Genomic DNA, 18,702 nt, shown 5'->3' on the forward strand with positions numbered 1-18,702 from the left:
GTGTTGTCATTTATCGCAGTGAAAAGGAAGTTACGTCAAACTTCAGGGGGCAAACACCTACTGCACCTGTTTCACTATCCATCCTGCCACTAAACCAGCCACACATCCTTCCAGGTAGATCGTTCTATCCACCGTGTCACTATAACCAGCCATAAATCCTCTAGGGTAGATGCTTCCATCCATCCTGCCACTATAACCAGTCACACATCCTTCCGGGTAGATGCTTCCATCCATCCTGCCACTATAACCAGCCACACATCCTTCCGGGTAGATGCTTCCATCCATCCTGCCACTATAACCAGCCACGCATCCTTCCGGGTAGATGTTTCCATCCATCCTGCCACTATAACCAACCACACATCCTTCCGGGTAGATGCTTCTATTCACTCTGCCACTATAACCAGCCACGCATCCTTCCGGGTAGATGCTTCTATCCATCCTGCCACTATAACCAACCACACATCCTTCCGGGTAGATGCTTCTATCCATTCTGCCACTATAACCAGCCACACATCCTTCCGGGTAGATGCTTCTATCCATTCTGCCACTATAACCAGCCACGCATCCTTCCGGGTAGATGCTTCTATCCATCCTGCCACTATAACCAGCCACGCATCCTTCCGGGTAGATGCTTCTATCCATTCTGCCACTATAACCAGCCACGCATCCTTCCGGGTAGATGCTTCTATCCATTCTGCCACTATAACCAGCCACGCATCCTTCCGGATAGATGCTTCTATCCATCCTGCCACTATAACCAGCCACGCATCCTTCCGGGTAGATGCTTCTATCCATTCTGCCACTATAACCAGCCACGCATCCTTCCGGGTAGATGCTTCTATCCATTCTGCCACTATAACCAGCCACGCATCCTTCCGGATAGATGCTTCTATCCATCCTGCCACTATAACCAGCCACGCATCCTTCCGGGTAGATGCTTCTATCCATCCTGCCACTATAACCAGCCACGCATCCTTCCGGGTAGATGCTTCTATTCACTCTGCCACTATAACCAGCCACGCATCCTTCCGGGTAGATGCTTCTATCCATCCTGCCACTATAACCAGACACACATCCGTTCCAGGTGGATGCTTCTATTCACTCTGCCACTATAACCAACCACGCATCCTTCCGGGTAGATGCTTCTATCCATTCTGCCACTATAACCAGCCACGCATCCTTCCGGTTAGATGCTTCTATCCATTCTGCCACTATAACCAGCCACGCATCCTTCCGGGTAGATGCTTCTATCCATTCTGCCACTATAACCAGCCACGCATCCTTCCGGGTAGATGCTTCTATCCATCCTGCCACTATAACCAGACACACATCCGTTCCAGGTGGATGCTTCTATTCACTCTGCCACTAGAACCAGGTACATATCCGAGTAAATGCATCGCTGTACTACCCACACTGTGAGAATAACAAGCAGAACACTGTCAGGACACAATGCATATCAACGTTTTCATCACGAAGTTCATCACGTATCTTGGAAAAGCATGCACGGACCGACTCTCGTCACGTGACCAGCTACCCATCTACAGTGCATATGCACGTTTATGATAATCGGGCCGAGGGATTAGCCGAGTGATGACATTCAAGCCTCTCGATATAAGTAGACAGGCAAATAACGAGGATCAAACTGCCCAAACTCCATCCATCCTTATCAAAGAAGCAATGATAGTGGTTTTTATCTGTGGCACTGAAGTCGATAAATGAATGGCTCCGCTCTCCTCCCTCCCTCCCTTCCACCGAATTAAAATGAAAACAACAACATTACTTCACCTGTCCATACAGCAGTGTCCGACTTTAGTCGTGTGTAATACACTAGTGTAAAATATACCTCCATGGTTTCATGGTTTACAACCTAAATCACCTGACATTCAGCTCTTTTAAGTAATAATATTATATGCGTTATTGGACCGCTGCGTCTCGTTGGTGGAGTATGAGTGAGTCAGTAGTTTTTCACTTTACTTTTAGAAACATTCCCGCTATATTACGGCGGGGGGACATCAGAAATGGGCTTCACACATTGTACCCGTGTACGTGTTCGGCAGGGCCTATTAGTTGCAGGCACCAACTCTGTACAGTTGGATAACGGCCATTCTCGCGGTTTCCTGTTTTACGCCTTCTGTTGTTTTCACATTTATTTCAGTAATAACCGAGTGAACGTGCTTCAGCAGTTGGTGAGGTTATATGGTTAAAAAAGTAACTCCTCCTCCCCTCCCCTTTTTTCATTTTATCTGACGTGTTACTGCGTTCTCGGATATGTATCGATTTTTCCAGGATGACGCGGTGGGGAATCGGGTTTTCCTGGAAGCTTGACTTTCTGATGATACAAAGGTCTACAGTTGTCGCCAAGCACCCGGATATGAATACGTACAACGCTCAGGTACCAGTGTCATGTGACTGTACCACTGATACTGGAGATCATACAAAAAGGTCATTATATGGTCCCTGTTGTTATTATATTCAGAAACCACTCCTCTTGTTCCGGGTAGAAATATCTATTCTGTACATAGCCTCGTAAACAGTTGCACGTGAAGTGCGCAGATCATACAAAGTCCCTTCAATGCATGGCTCAGTGTTTCCGCGACACTTTTTGGAGGCATGTGACCGTGACGTAAACCTTTAGGGGCAGTTCAAATTTTCTATGTAGGATTAAAGTCTTAATTCACTCAGTTCAAAAACACGCGGTAGATGTTGCGCCTTTAACGTGTTAATTTCTTTCCATCCGTTAAAATACTCATTTTATTTTACTTTTTTTTAAATCTGAAAGTGAAACACATCACTACATAATGGGTAAATCGATAGAAATTACAAAAGGCACTGAACATTTATGAAAAGATTCTTTGTTTATTGGTACTCGATCGCTGGAAACGGTGACTCCTGGTAGTTTTAACAAGTGTCATGGGAAAACATTTTTATCCATCATTTAAACTTTGAAACGCCCCCCTTGCAATACCGTAATCAATATCCTATTGTCATCACATGACTTGTAAAACTGAGTTCATTATTTGTATACTTCCACACCTGAGGATTTTCCCTAGGAATACACCTCTCCTATATCGGTCTATATGACGTGTATGTTGTGATATATACCTGAACTTTTCCCGTCAACCTACATATAACCCGATCGATGTGTAACTACCGAGTTGTCCTCTCAAAACACCACGTACATTCATAGGCTAGACGCGCGGTTGTATTGACACGATATACAAGGCAAGACTTGTGAAACACAACGTTCTTGTGAAACACAACGTTCAGACTTTACAATGCCTCGGGAGCGAGTGTACAGGTCAAATATGGCTTTCGCTGACCGTCAAGACTACGCCTCAATACGAGACAAGTGTTTGTCCGAAGGGGTGTTGTTCGAAGACCCGGAGTTTCCGGCAGAAGTTGCCTCCCTTTGTTACACCAAACCACCCGATAGGACTGTCATCTGGAGGCGACCGCACGTGAGTGTAGCCCTAGCGTGTAGTGAGTTAGTGGGTATGGTCTAATGAAGAATATCAAATCTCTATATATATTATTTGAAAACTAGATGTAAATTTCCTATGAAATGTTACTCGACATACACATTGCTGGTCGTCATCACCAAAAAGAGTGAGTGAGTTGACCTTTACACCACTTTTAGCAGTATTCCAGTGGAGGACACAAGAAATGGGCTTCATACGTTGTACCCATGTGGGGAATCGAACAGGCGTTCTCGCCGTTATGTGCGAACGCATTAACTACTAGGCTACCTCGCCACCCCTTCCCTCTGATAATAGGCAGTAGTGGCCGGATTTCGAATGAAGACTCCAGGAAGTTTATGTTCGTGATATATCAGTCATCACTTTAAAGAAGCAAGTTGCGTCATGTTATTCTTATATGCAATAACAACCCTTATAGCAAAATCTGAAAAATGACGCTAACCAGTTTTTCGATGATTGTGCTTCTAGTAATGAAGCAATCATCAATTGTGAGATTTCAACCAGTTCTCAACACTAGATGGAGGTATATAATAATGTAATGGGGGATGGAAAAGGAGCAACTGTTGCAGTGATACACCGATGACCAGAATGTTCACCCCGTTTCAAGTCATTCTTAATATTCCCCTCATGATATCGATATAATTTTGCATATATAGCACCGAGAAATACTTCCTCAATGAAGCAAGCCCATTTTCAGGTTCAAGCCTAAACGCCCATCTCAACCACATTCATTTTAATCAAAATGAACTTGCTTGTTTCTTTCACAATATCATGTATAAACTTTCAGAGACTAAATACGTATGCTTTAGTCATACTACTTCGGGAATGATTGTGTGTAGGACATGTTAAAAATATATGTTCACAGCTGTTGTCTGATGAAAAATAAACAGCTGCAGCCAGTGTCAATATAACAGGTAAAAACCACAGACACGTGAGGTATAGGTCGGAGCGCGTGATTCAATACAATACCACGCACGTGATACAAATATTGTTTGAGGCTGCACTAAGCACAAAGGATGACACTGGTGATCACACATTCACGTGTTTACATTCACGCCCGGAAGTATAGATATGGTAATGATCTAAGCAGTATATATAAACGTGCGAGAACATAATGTAACTTGATCCATGCAGCCAATGGCAAACGTTTTATGTTTTCTGTTGACTTAAAGTACATGACTAACGCCAATGGTTTTCCTTAATGACTGATAACAAATGCACATGCACTTGTCTCCATAGGAATTATCAACGAACTGATTTTTTTCTATCTCACCAGACTAAACTCAAGTGGACTTATATCATGGCATGCTTTTCTGTAGCGTCTAAATGTCATTGGGCAAAGTAGCTTAAACTGCATATGATTATTCCAACCACCGAATGTGTGATTTGATATGGCCCCCATGTCACGTGCTTGTTTCACTGGGCGACGTTATGGAATTCATAGAGATGTCCTCCGATATCACTATGGCCATCACAGCAGCCACTTTGCCATTTATTGCAACTATTTATTGCCATTACTCGGTTACTTTTCTAAATGCAGTGCAATGTTTTTCATAAGTCAGATATATGGTATCGGCATATGGTCTCTGTTTAAATGTAGGTGTTTAAGTATAGCTCAATATATTTTTTGTTCTGCCATATTTGGTCAAGCATATGTTTGCATTCTCAACACGTATGAGTCTTCCTTCGCAATATTATTGATAAGAAATTATCACAAAATGCGGGTTTCCCTGTAAACAACTTTCCGTCTCAATTTGGAAGGCTGACATCAACGTTTGCTGAATGACTCAGTGTTTTAAGTTGTTGAGACACGTGAAAATCCGGTCTGTAATTGGAATGCCATGATCAGACTTGCTGACTTGGTTGACACGTGTCATCGTATCCCATTTGCTCAGATCAATGCTTTTGTTGTTTACCTCTGGATTGTCTCATCCAGACACACTTATTTATAGACGCCGCCACATAGCGGGAATATTGCTGAGTGTGGCTTAAAACTGACCTCACTCACTCCTCCACTTTAGACTGTTGACTGTTTATCAAGGTGAATGTCCGCGTCTCTTGTCACAGGTGAAGTGCATATACTTCACAAATTTGAACTAACTAATAAACACACATTCTGTTTATATTCCCAGGAATTCTGCAAGAATCCACAGTGGATTAATGAGGACTTCAGTCGGTTCGACGTTGTGCAAGGATACTTAGGTATAATGTTAATTTTACTACAAACATATTTTCTTGTTATATCTCCTCTGTTCGAGGAAATTGCATTTTAATGTACCTGTGTTAAGTAATATGATGGTAAAGGTTACTTTGTTACATCCTTCCGGTCGCAACCGAAAGTGCATCTGCTGGAACCTATTCGAGTGACAGGAATAGGTATAGTTCTTTATCTCGCATGACTCATATTACAGCAGAGTAAGAATATTTTAAAGTCTGTTTATATTTACAGGTGATTGTTGGTTGTTGGCTGCCGTGGCCTCCCTCACCTGTAACAAACGACTTCTTGCTCGAGTAGTCCCCCCTGAACAAAGTTTCCAAGATGGCTACTGTGGGATTTTCCACTTCCGGTTGTGGTATCAAGGACAGTGGGTGGATGTTGTCGTTGACGATCGACTGCCGACCTTTGACCGCGACAACCCTCAACTACTTTACATGCACTCTTCAAGCAGGACAGAATTCTGGAGCGCTCTCTTGGAAAAAGCCTATGCAAAGTATGTGTGTATGACGTGTGACCTCCATGTATGCATATATATCGCACCTTCCTCACATGTTAATTCATCGCAACATTTCATCCCGTTGTATGAATAGTTGTCCACAATGAAAATGAGAAATTGTTAAACGCATACAGCGGAAATGTAATTTTAGTTTTTTGACAGTAAACAGCGATTCCACAAAATTTCCATGCTTCATGTATCCTTTGTTAAGTTTGCTCACACCATGTAATTATTCTGTTCATTATTGTGGATGTGGGGCAAAATAGGCCTCGCCATATGTATGAGGTCTGTTTCTCTCAGTCCCTGTTACCAGGGATAATCGACAGTCTTCTATTCTTCCTGTTATTACCTAGTCTGTGTACTGTCTCATTGACTCGCCATTCACATCTAGCGTATGTCTGCAGGATGTACAGATGCTATGAGAGTCTTCAAGGCGGCAGTGCGATAGAGGCCATGGAAGACTTGACGGGTGGACTGGGCGAAACAATTCTGATCAATGACATTCCACCCGACCAACTGACTGAGGTGATGGAAAAGACGCTAGAGAGAGGAGGTGTCATGACTTGTTCGATGACCATAAAAGAGGTAGGTTCCAGAAGTCCCGGTACAAGTCTTGTGGGTATTCAACAGTAGGGTCTGTCCAATAGACCAAACTGTTCAGGTCATCTGTAGAGGCAAGAAAAAAAGGCCCATAGTTCCTATTTGCCTCTGTAAATCTCGCGCGAACCTCTTGGTGAACAGGTTCCAAACAACGGTCTGTAACAACAAGGATCAAATAGAAGAATAGGACTTTCGGACCATGGGTTTGTGTTATCTCTGGACATTTTGGAGCAGAAAGAATACATTACAAGACTCGTCATATATGTTTGCCCTCTGGGATTACTATGTATGATACGTGGATTCTTGTGGTGCAAGATCCGACAATGGGGATGATTCCACGTCCTGGCATCACAGTCCATAGTAGATGTGCTGTCGGTAAAGGAGATGCTTGGCCAATGCTCTGGCAACCGTGATGAATCCTTAATTTTCATTCTTTGACTGTCCAATGGTTAAGGTTTAGTGGCTGAAGGATCCACTCGTCACCCCGAGTTCGAAGCTTAAGTCTTAACCGGCATAGAACAATACTGTGTAAAACGATACTTATTAGCTACCCTCACCTAACACAATCAAGGCTTAATTCGTGGTGATGTTTCAGCCCGACTTCTCAGTGGTCCGCAGACCAAGTCAAGGGCTTCCTAGAAGCGGCGTAAAACAATTATACTAACGTATTATAAAATGTAGACCCTTCGCCACACAGAATCAATGCTTAACTCGTGATGATGTTTCAGCCCGACTTCTCAGTGGTCCGCAGATCAAGTCAAGGGCTTCCTAGAAGCGGCGTAAAACAATTATACTAACGTATTATAAAATGTAGACCCTTCGCCATACAGAATCAATGCTTAACTCGTGATGATGTTTCAGCCCGACTTCTCAGTCAACGTCCGCAGATCAGTTGAAGGCTTGCTTGGAAACCATACCTACAGCATCACAGGCCTAAAACTAGTAAGAGTAATCTCTTCTATCATTTCACATATCAGCATTTATCCTATAATTGTTAGGGTTATGTCATAGATCAATCCGAAAACCTCAGTATGTTGATCTGATAAATATGACAATGAGGTCACAGACTGTGTTTACTGAGCTGTGTATAATCATTTGTCGATAACATCCAATGAAACTATTACGTAACGTTGCTCGAATGAGTACGTATGACTCGTATGTCGACGTGTGATGTAAACAGACACAACTGCAAATCATTAGACTGGTTCCCCTGCCCTATTCCGCGCTGCGCTATCGCTGCACTTTGTGTAGCCAGCTTGCTGAGCGTAGCATAGGCAGAGTACCAATCTACAAATCATGTGCCGAATCACCCACATGATATATTCCTACGCAGTTTCTAAAGCTACTATATCCATAAGCAACATGTCTCATACTTCGATGAATTTGAGAATTGAACATTATTGTATTGAATTGTATACCATACTAAAACTAACATACGGAAACTATTACCTTCGTGTTCTCCTGTACCGTAAATAGACACACTTTGTATTCCCATTATACGAGGTGGGATAGCCTAGTGGTTAAACCGTTCGCTCGACACGCCGAAGATCCTGATAATTAACTCTAAGTGTGACATCATTTTTTCTTGATTACGGTGTCTTTATCCTTGCCCATGTTGTAATGTGTCTCCAACAGGTTCCGCTGATGGACGGGTCGAAAACCAGGCTGATCAGGATCCGAAATCCTTGGGGAGATGGGCAGGAGTGGCGGGGCAAATGGGCAGATGGGTGAGTATGGACAAGTGCCCACATTGTTTGTTGGTTGAATTACGCTGACCTTATCAATATTGCAGTGGTCTGTAGATAATCGAGTCTGGACCACACAATTCTGAGATCAAAAGCATGAGCACCGATACAGCAAATGTTATACAATGACGGGTCAGCCAAGTCACCTGATCCACTTGCTCACCTTTACGACAAGCATTGTTGGCTGAAGATTAATTCAAGTCTACATCTTCATGGGTTTGTACCCTCCGTGAGGTGCACGGTACCCGCATAGAGGGTGGTCTGTCGGTTCGTGGGGTCGTAATTTTCGACCACAGTAGGTCTGTCTGCAGATACCAGGTCTTGTTGTCGAAAATGCCTGTGTTATAGTTACCTTAATCGATGTATGTACATAAAACATGATGTCATCGAAACAAGTGCCTGTCTTTCTGGCATGATCCTCAAAGACGACGGATGCAGCTGTAACATGGTGCTTACGAAATGAATTATCTAGCTCTAAGGGATCGTTTGCTCTAATACAAGATCACGTTACTGATAAGAAATGGGTATTTTCTGAATCTGGTTTTGGTTCACTTGGCACTCAAGACATCAAGCTTGTAGCTGCATTTCACATTTTAGCCTATTTAAATTTAGGAAAAAAACTTGAGAAACATAAAGTCACATATTGTTTTCTTGATTTTAAGATACCTTGGTAGAAAGGTACCTCAGGGTTAACTGCCTTCGTTGCAACAAGATAGACACTACACTTTCAGTATATACAGCCCGCTTGGCCAATGTTGGCATTGGCTATAAATCAATACGTGTGTTTTGATCACCACAATGACCAACGCGTTGACCACTGTCCACGCTCTTTGTTTTGTTTAGCGCTGCTGAGTGGAATCTGGTAGCAAAAGACACCAGACGAAAGCTGAGCGTTCGCGACGATGAGGACGGGGAGTTCTGGTCAGTGAACTAGTTGAACTACTGATTCACTAGTACCAAACGGACGGTGATGTTTCCTAATATACATTATAATATGAGATATAACAATTATTTATTTTATTCATTGGTATGTTATTTTACGTGATTTATCATGCTGTTACATTTGTGAAGGTACAGTGTAATTTATCTAAGCAACCTTTTATGTATATACTTAATATACCCCCTCCCCCCAGCCCCCCCCCCAAAAAAAAAACAACAAAACCACACACACTCTCACACACACACACTCTCACACACACACACTCTCTCACACACACTCTCTCACACTCACACACTCTCTCTCACACTCACTCACACACACACACACACACACACACACACACACACACACACACACACACACACACACACACACACACACACCAAGAAACATGTCTCTTTCGAGATCTCTGCTGTTTTAGGCATACTTTACTGGTCAACCTAAACTGTCTTACGATGGGGTATATCAGCCAAGAAAAATCAAACAGTTAATTGTTATTTATTTATTTATTTTTTTGAGCGAAATAAATCCAGTCGAACAACCTTAGTTAGTTGTGACTTTATTAGACTTTACAATGCTTGCAGGATGTGTATGGAGGATTTCAGATACCATTTTAGCAAAATTGACCTGTGTAATCTGGACCCACTGCATCTTGGAGAGGTTGGCGTGACCGCTGATAAACAGTGGGACGTCGCCGCCTACAACAGGTCCTGGATCAAGTACGTCAACGCCGGTGGTTGCCTCAACTATGTTGGTAAGTCACCATCGCAGATTCCTGTCATCCCACTGGAGGTCACTGCTATATATAGCAGATATTAAGGGCATCCCACTGACGGTGATTGTACACATTGCACTAAACACTTGTATCTCATCAGAAGTGTGACCGGAAGTAGTTTACACACAGGCCTAATTATTAGGATCTTACCAGAAGTCACCTGTACATAACATGGATAAATGCCATCTCACAGGTAGTCACTTACAGATACCATAGATTAATGCCATTTCGCCGTAAGTCACTTACACATAGCATGGATTAACGTGATATCACAGGACCTCACTTGCACAAAGCATGGAGTAATGTCAATTCACCGGAAGTCACTTACACACATCATGGATTAATGCCATCTCACAGGAAGTCACTTCCAAAAATTAATCTCATTTCCTCTGAAGGCACATTCATATATAATACACAATTGTGATGTAAATACGACATTGTTGAAGGGTGGCCACAAGGTGGTTACGTTGACCATCAATGTTTCACCACCCGACACTAACCTTAAGGTGTCTTTAGCTTCGGTTTAGGTTGGAAGTACCTGCTTGCGCAAATTAATTAAAACTAGAAGTTACAATTCCACAGAAAGATAGACATGGATTGGAATAAGGTATTCCGTGAAGTACCAATGGCCCATATCTAATTCCTTCGATCTCTCCCTCAGACTCCATGTGGAAGAACCCTCAGTTCCGTGTGAAACTGATGGAGGCAGACGACACCAGTGGAGGGTGCACCATGATTGTCGCTCTCATGCAAAAGGACACGCGACGCCTCTTCAAAGACGGACACAAGTACCTGGGCATAGGTTATGCCATATATAAGGTAGGTATGTCCATACTTCCGCTCACATTGATTACTGTATTACAGTAGAATACTTTTATAACGAACACGGATAAAACGAACTGACGGCTATAGCAAACTGTTTTAAAAGTCCCGAACAAACGTATGTAATTGTCGTTTGAATGAATGCATGAATAAACTGAGCACATCGTAACTGTATCGTACTATATACATTGTAGTGTGTTTTTGTGTTCTTTCAATGGATTTTCGTGAATAACGAACTACGGATATAACGAACTAGTTTCAGTGGTCCCTTGGAGTTCGTTATAAAGGTATTTTACTGTATTATATTCTCATAACTGTTCCGGAAAGGACTCATATGGATGGAAGGGCAACTTTGAGACATGTTGAAAACAATATCTTAATAGACACTGGTGCATGAAAGACTACCACGAATGGTAACAGGTGTATGTGTCATCCTACCCCGACCTACAACTCGACCCGTGAAGGTCCAGGGTAGAATAGGCCTTTAGCAACCCATGTTTGCCATTAAAGGCGACTGTGATTGTGGTAAGAGGCGAGTAACGGGATCGGGTGGTCAGGCTCACTGACTTGCTTAACACATGTCATCGGTTTCCAATTGCGCAGATCGATGCTCATGTTGTTGATCACTGGATTGTCTGATCCAGACTCAATTATTTACAGACCGCCGCCATATAGCTGGATTAATGCTGAGTGTGGCGTAAAACTAAACTCACTCACTGACTACAACTCCATCGGTAAACTTTAGTATCATTCTACCCTCCAGCTTCCTGAATCAAATGAAGGCAGGCCGCTGGACAGGGAGTTTTTCCACAGGAACAGGCCAGTGGGGAAGAGCAAGACCTTCTCTCAGTCCAGGGAGGTGTGTGGACGGCACCATCTTCCAGTCGGTGACTACGTCATCATACCATCAACATTCCATCCAAATCAGTCGGCGTACTTCCTGTTGAGGATATTCACAGAGAAACGGAAGTCCTTCAGGTAAGCACATTTCGATTTGAACGGTGCACATGTGTCCCATTGTGAGGACTGTCTAATGGGGTTCGTGAACGAGAGATATTCCTTTACGCCAGTTTTACCAATTTTCATGAGCTAGGGACGCCAAAAACCGGGCGCCATACACAATATTCACGTGACCAATCGAATCGATCCTTGAGTGTGATGAGCGACAGATTTAACGATCTGGGTTCTATGTATAAACAACATTATTACTTATACAAACGACATGTAGCTGCTAATACCGTTATGAAGCAATAGTTAGTAGCTACATCGAAACGTTGTGCATATTAATAAGGAAGAAGAACACTGCTTGAAGTTCAAAACACTCCCCTCTTTGTTAAATGCCACCCAAAGAAGACTGATTTAACCACAGGCAACCTCACCTGCCATTACCCAAAGCAAAACTGGGGTAGAATGGAAGTGCGTTTCTTATAGGGCTGAAAAATCATGTTCGATCCCCGTTACTACTCCCATGTACCCGCCCATGTGGGTGCGACAACGTTACCACAGAACAACTCTATCTTCTTGTAGTTGCTCCTGTACTCTAACCAGACTTTCTTGTTAGGATACGACTTCTTAGTGAAATTGGGACTCTACTACGATCATACGGGTGTGATAAGGGTGTTACAGTTGTTTTGTGGAACCATGTGCTGTCACTACCATGGTCATTAGTAGTTTTCAAATAATGGGAGATTCGATCGTATCGGATCGGGCTGATCACCCACGAGTCATCTAAGGGCACTGCCTCTGTAGTGATCGTAAGTCTACAACGCAATAACTTTTGGATTGTGAACCTTAAACATATCATATTCCAGCAGACTAAATGTGATATTAGGATATCATGACAAATCACATCCCTATTCAATGATTATTCGTGATTATTGCATCATGTTTCAGTGAGATGGATGACGTCACTTCGTTTGAGGTGGGTTTACTACATTTTGTGGCATTCTAGTTCCATAATAACAGTCTCAAAGTCCATTTAAATGCCGATATTACGATATAATAATTCGCGATGTGTTTAATAAATTATTCCCAAGTTCTGTGCGAACTAGCATATATACCGGACAAAATTAGTTAGGGATAGGGATATATGTAAATTTTGAAATTATGAATAATGATGTATTTATTTATTGGCACACTGATGAAAAATGTCAGTTATAAATATACCAATATCCCTAACTTATTTTGTCCAGTATATATACTATATATATGTACCCCCTACTAGGAAATCGACTCACCTGACAGTGTGGATGGCATAATGGAGGACCTGGATCATCTCATGACAGATGTGGGGGAGGAGGAGATAATTGATGCTTACAGACTGAAAGAGATCCTGGGTTTATTATTTGAAACTGGTAAGTATATAAACTAAGTGATTTAGTGCTGTTACTACAACTCCGACACGTCTTCGGTTACTCTTGTTGATCGCCAGAGGCAGCTGAGGAGCGGGTGCTCAGGCTGTCTTACTATCTTTGATGTAGGTCATTACGTCACTGGTGCCGGGACTGATGCACAAGTTGTCAATAACTGGACTATCTGGATTCTGTACTTACAAATTGCCGTTATGTATTGGTTTGTAAGTAATAACGCTGGTCGTCGTTCATTAAGGTGCAGTTCTAGTATGTGTGTGTGTGTGCGTATGCGCGCGCGTGCGTGCGTGGTTTTTTTTGTTTTGGTTTTTTTTTGGTTGTTTTTGTTTTTTGAACATCTCTGATGATGATAGTAGTTCCTCCCCGGTATTTACGTTCACAGGTAGGTCCATCTTGCAGTTCGCTACAACCTCCATTATCCAGAACGTTATATCCCTATGTTGTCTTGAGAAACTACCAATTCTCCACCACGGTTACGTCATGGTTCCGAAGCTAATGACGCAGTCCAATCAGCTTACGTTCATGTGCGACAGACATTCTGTGCCGGATTATTGAAACGAGTGGTGGTGACGTCACTCCCTAATTATCATTAACTCTAAGGATCGTGCGTACGTGGTAAATGATTGCTTGCTGACAGCTTTTCTTTAAATAATCAACTTGACCAAATGATTTTCATAACAATGTGTTTCAGAGTTCACATTCTCGGGGTTTTCGCTTGAAGCCTGTCGCAGCATGATCGCCATGATGGATGTATCCTTACCCCCAGTCGGGATGTGAAGCCATCTAAATATACTGCTATCTTAATGCTGTAAAAGGAAACACAGTAGACTGTAATCACATAAAACCAAAATAATTCAAACATTATGCAAACCCTTTGACAAAATTAACACAGGGTCCCCAGTATCGAGTCTTGATAGCTCCAAGCCTCTAAATGAGGGGATAAATAACAAACAAATAGAACTGAGGAACGCTCGAGCAACCAACGACATCTGCACGTGTATGCATCTTATTTAGTGGTATTTTTCACAAGACAGTGTACACAAATGTTGAAGTTGAATATATAGTGAGGGTCATCTCCTACGCTTGATTCGCCTTGACCACCGCAGCATGACATGACCGGCAGTCTGGACTTCACGGGGTACAAGGACCTGTGTCGCAACCTACTGGACTGGAAGGTACACAAGCTCTGATGTTCTGTACAAGAAGCAACATGCACGTTATACTTTCCCTCTGTATAGAATGAATGAATGAATAAAATGAATGAATGAATGAATTAACACAACGACATCTGATATGCTCCCTACACACAATTGCAGATGCAAGTTTCCTATACACAATGACTCCTGCCTGCTTCCTATAATCAATAACACCGGACTGTTTCTTATCCATAATAACACCTGTCCTGTTTCCAACACACTGTACGAGAGGCGGGTTTCTTACACACAATAGCACCTGCTTTCTTCTTCGACACAATGAAAGCTGCCTGCTTCCTATACGCATAACACCTACATGCTTCCTATACACAACAGCGCACATGCATGCTTCGTATAGACAATAACAGTTATCTTTCTTTCTGGCCAAACAGCATGTCCAGCACCACATATTTCAAACCGACATATATTGTAAGGCTGTGCTGCTAATTGTGTTTCATCATACCCCGACACTGTTGCATTAATATTTACTAGATCTGAGTGCCAAGTTATAAGTCTGTTCCGATTGTAAACAGTACTCATTGTATCTATATATATGTAATTCCAGGCATGTTTTGAAGCCAGTGGTGCCGACAAGGAAGGGATGCTCAGCTCCTACTACCTCAGACCCTTCCTCAACCTCCTCGGTGGGTAGATACTCCTTACAAGCGTCCTTATGTATTACTAGTGGCCATTCTGGTTGGGACCCTTGAAGGCCCGGTTTAGAATTGATCTTTACTAACCCATGCTTGTCGTAAGTGGCGATTAACGGGATCGGGTGGTCAGGCTCACTGACTTGGTTGACACTTGTCATCGGTTCCCAATCGCGCAGTTCGATGCTCATATTCTTGATCACTGGATTGTCTGGTCCAGACTCGATTATTTGCAGATCACCGCCATATAGCTGGAATATTGCTGAGTGCGGCGCAAAACTAAACTCACTTTCTGGTTCGAGTAGTTCACCAGTAAACTTTAATGTCGTCTAAATGGATCACGTGACTGGGCTCAGTGACTTTATGTGTCAACGTTTCCCTTTCCATGTGGAATGTTTGACATATCATTCACCGGTTTGTCTGGTCACGATTCCATTGTTTACTCGCCGAATTCGTATATTATGGGTGAGTGCCACGTACAACAAGATAAATACAAATACACTCTTTAGAACAAACAAAATGTTTTGAAAAGGGTTGCAATTATAAATAGTTATGCAATTTTTTAACAGATTAAATTTGTTATTTGTGGTTAGTGAGAATATTTACTTTGTTATTATTTAAGGGAACTACGTACTTCTTCAACCTACCGAACATCTCACTTGTTCCATCAGGCAGTTGCCTGAACACGCCTTTTCTTTCGTAGCGCTTTGAGCAAGATCGTCATCCTGGAGTGGCCTGAAAAAGTGGATTATTGAGGCATAATATGTCTCTCCTTGTAAAGGGTCTATCACATATCGTGGTTCTCAACCAGTTGATTGGACGATTTGTTACTTGTCTATTCTTAATTGTGAAATTGCTTTTGGAAGCCTTTGTAAATCACTCAGCACCCTTTGACTCTCTTTGACTGTCGGTTCAGTAGTTTCATTGTTTCTATCAGGTTATCGTATTAGTAACGACACTCTCCAAGCGTTGGTGCTGCGCTACGTCAACAGGGACGGCAACATGGACTTCGGCGACTTCATCCTGTGTATAGTGAGACTCACGAATCTGCTAGGTGAGTGTGAGCATTCAGTTTATGTCGAAACGTTGCCTATACACAAGAAGCCGTATATCGAAATAAAACCCTGGATATTTGTATTTAGCTGAAAGCCAGGTAACATAAATTCCAAAAGTGGCGAATGCTTACACATCTTTTCCACTTTCAGAAAGGTTTGACAGCCCCGATGTGAAGGGTTCTGACACAAAGTCTCTCGACAAGGTATGTTCTGTACACACCGATGCCCGCATGTCGCACTGTTGAGGGACATCAACCTACCATTTGTTGTTAACGACTTTGTAACGGTACTTTCATTATTAAAAACTTACCGTAGTAGGGTAAATAGTAATAACAATGAAGGAGTGCTCCCGTCCCCGTTCGTAACTCAGAAAAAACACGATGGGTTATGTTCGTATACTGTGTAGTTCATGTCAGGATATTAACATAATATAGTTTGGGGTGGCCAAGTGGTTAAAGCGTTCGCTCGTCACGCCGACGACCCGGGTTCGATTCCTCACATGGATACAATATGTGAAACCCATTTCATGTGCCCCCAACCCTGCTGTTGCGGGTATATTGCTAAAAGCGGCGTAAAACCATACTCACTAAATCTGTATCAGAATCTACAGTATAAGACAGATTTTGTACTGTGAATGTATTGTTTGTTTTCAGCTCCTTCGCGCCGCCATCTACTCCTGATCAAGCCGTTGTTTCATTCACCTGTAGCCTCCTGTCACTCATCCATCGATCCATTTGCTAACTGATGCTGCTGTGAAATCTTGTGTGAAGAGCAAGATCATCTTTCGTTCACTGTCATTCATCTCTCATGACAAGCATTCGTGGGTGAAGAGCAAAATCATCTTTCGTTCACAATCATATCCCCTATTGAACAGGGGATATATTTATGTAATGCCCCAGTATATATTTATATTGTGAACCATTTCCCTGTCTGCAGTGATTGCCGGGCGGAGTGTAAGTGGCAATGACATGGCTGTGCCGGAACTGTTTTCTATGCGCAACATAATGACACATTCGTCAAACAGACATTATTGTCATGGGTATTAGTAGGTTTTACAGATAACAAGTAGGTGTTTGGTTATCATATTGACAGAAATGGCACAACTGTGATTGTAACAAGGCGCCGTGGGTACATTTGACAATCAAAAGCTTGAATGTCTTCCAGTTAGCGTTTCCCAACTCAGGTATTGTAGTCTAGTATAGACAAAGTCACCATGACAACACACTACAGCGCATGGGCGTAAATAGAAATGGACACCAATGTCACCCTGAGCGGAAGTAGATACAGTTCATTGATACGATCAACCGGAAATAGCCACTAGGATAAGCATGAGCGGAGAGGCAGGCAGAGGTCACTGGAAATGGATGCCAAGGTTAGTGTCGAAACAAATGAGCTCGAAGCTCATGACAGATGGACAATGGAATTGGGCATAAGGCGGCACTGCTTCGTGAACACAAGTTTACCCATCAAGATTTAGCAGCAACCAACGCCAACACAAGGCGGCGGGGTAGCATCATGGCTATAGGTTCGCACGTCAGGCCGTGTTCGAATACCATCATGAGTGAAATGTGTGAAACCTATTTCAGGGGTCCCCCGCCCTGATATTCAGAAGTATTTGTATGAACAAAAGTGTGAAATTGGTGAACAACGCCTTCAACAGTATTCATTCATTTATATCATGGGGTGAAAACAAGATGTGTTCCTGGACTCTTGACAGACCCAGCAGCGTTGTGTTTTCAGTGTGGGCTGCTGGAGTTACTTCTTATTTATATGTTTTGTAAATATGTGACTTATTTTGTCAATAAAATCTGAAAACAGAATGTGTGGTTAAAAGGTACAAAGCAAAAATTACTCACTAAGTCTGTTTTTAAAATATTCTTATTTATCTTGAGACATTGACCTCTCTCATACCTCAGGGCAGATGCCAAACCCACTGAGAACGAGTTCGTAATGTATTTTTATGTTGCTGTGTGCACTGTTCCAGCTATATGGCAGTGATCTGTAAATAATTGAGTCTGGACCAGACAATCCAGTGATCAACAGCATGAGCATCGACCCATGTATCAACCAAGTATCAACCAAGTCAGCAAGCCTGACCAGCCGATCCGATCCCGTTAGTCACCTCTTAACACAAGCATGGGTTCTGAAGATCTTCAAAGGTCAAGGCCTCCAAGAAAACTGATGCTGAAAATAGTGTGTTGGTAATGTGTAACGGATACCACCATCGCTGATTTCTCATATCTTCCCTTAAACATTCTCAATGACCAAGTGGGAGCTGAGTGATGTTTATTCAGTGCTCTTAATTTCTCTGCAAGCTGCTTTTGTGAGTGAGTGAGTGAAGGAGAGAGTTTAGATTTATGGCA

General features: G+C 42.5%; 1 protein-coding gene across 1 annotated transcript; it reads left to right on the top strand.

Annotated features, from left to right (window-relative positions):
* The first annotated feature begins 3,029 nt into the window (after positions 1–3,029).
* Positions 3,030–18,159, top strand: LOC137293411 (calpain-B-like). The gene is made up of 18 exons (XM_067823931.1): positions 3,030–3,458; positions 5,609–5,678; positions 5,926–6,187; positions 6,595–6,775; positions 7,652–7,732; positions 8,426–8,517; positions 9,379–9,456; positions 10,060–10,229; positions 10,912–11,069; positions 11,836–12,050; positions 12,966–12,993; positions 13,297–13,426; positions 14,133–14,191; positions 14,548–14,616; positions 15,200–15,278; positions 16,222–16,338; positions 16,490–16,542; positions 16,993–18,159. The coding sequence occupies exons 1-18, from the start codon at positions 3,276–3,278 to the stop codon at positions 17,017–17,019; spliced, it is 2,052 nt and encodes a 683-aa protein (XP_067680032.1). The 5' UTR covers positions 3,030–3,275; the 3' UTR covers positions 17,020–18,159.
* Positions 18,160–18,702: the final 543 nt, after the last annotated feature.

Source organism: Haliotis asinina, chromosome 8 (genome assembly GCF_037392515.1).
Source record: "Haliotis asinina isolate JCU_RB_2024 chromosome 8, JCU_Hal_asi_v2, whole genome shotgun sequence".
NCBI lineage: Eukaryota > Metazoa > Mollusca > Gastropoda > Lepetellida > Haliotidae > Haliotis > Haliotis asinina.

Excerpts from the sequence above, each read along its gene's own strand:
- LOC137293411 (XM_067823931.1), top strand. The coding sequence starts at position 3,276 with ATGCCTCGGGAGCGAGTGTACAGGTCAAATATGGCTTTCGCTGACCGT. Across the intron at positions 9,457-10,059 it reads GATGAGGACGGGGAGTTCTG|GATGTGTATGGAGGATTTCA; the intron begins GTCAGTGAACTA and ends CAATGCTTGCAG. Across the intron at positions 12,994-13,296 it reads ATGACGTCACTTCGTTTGAG|GAAATCGACTCACCTGACAG; the intron begins GTGGGTTTACTA and ends ACCCCCTACTAG.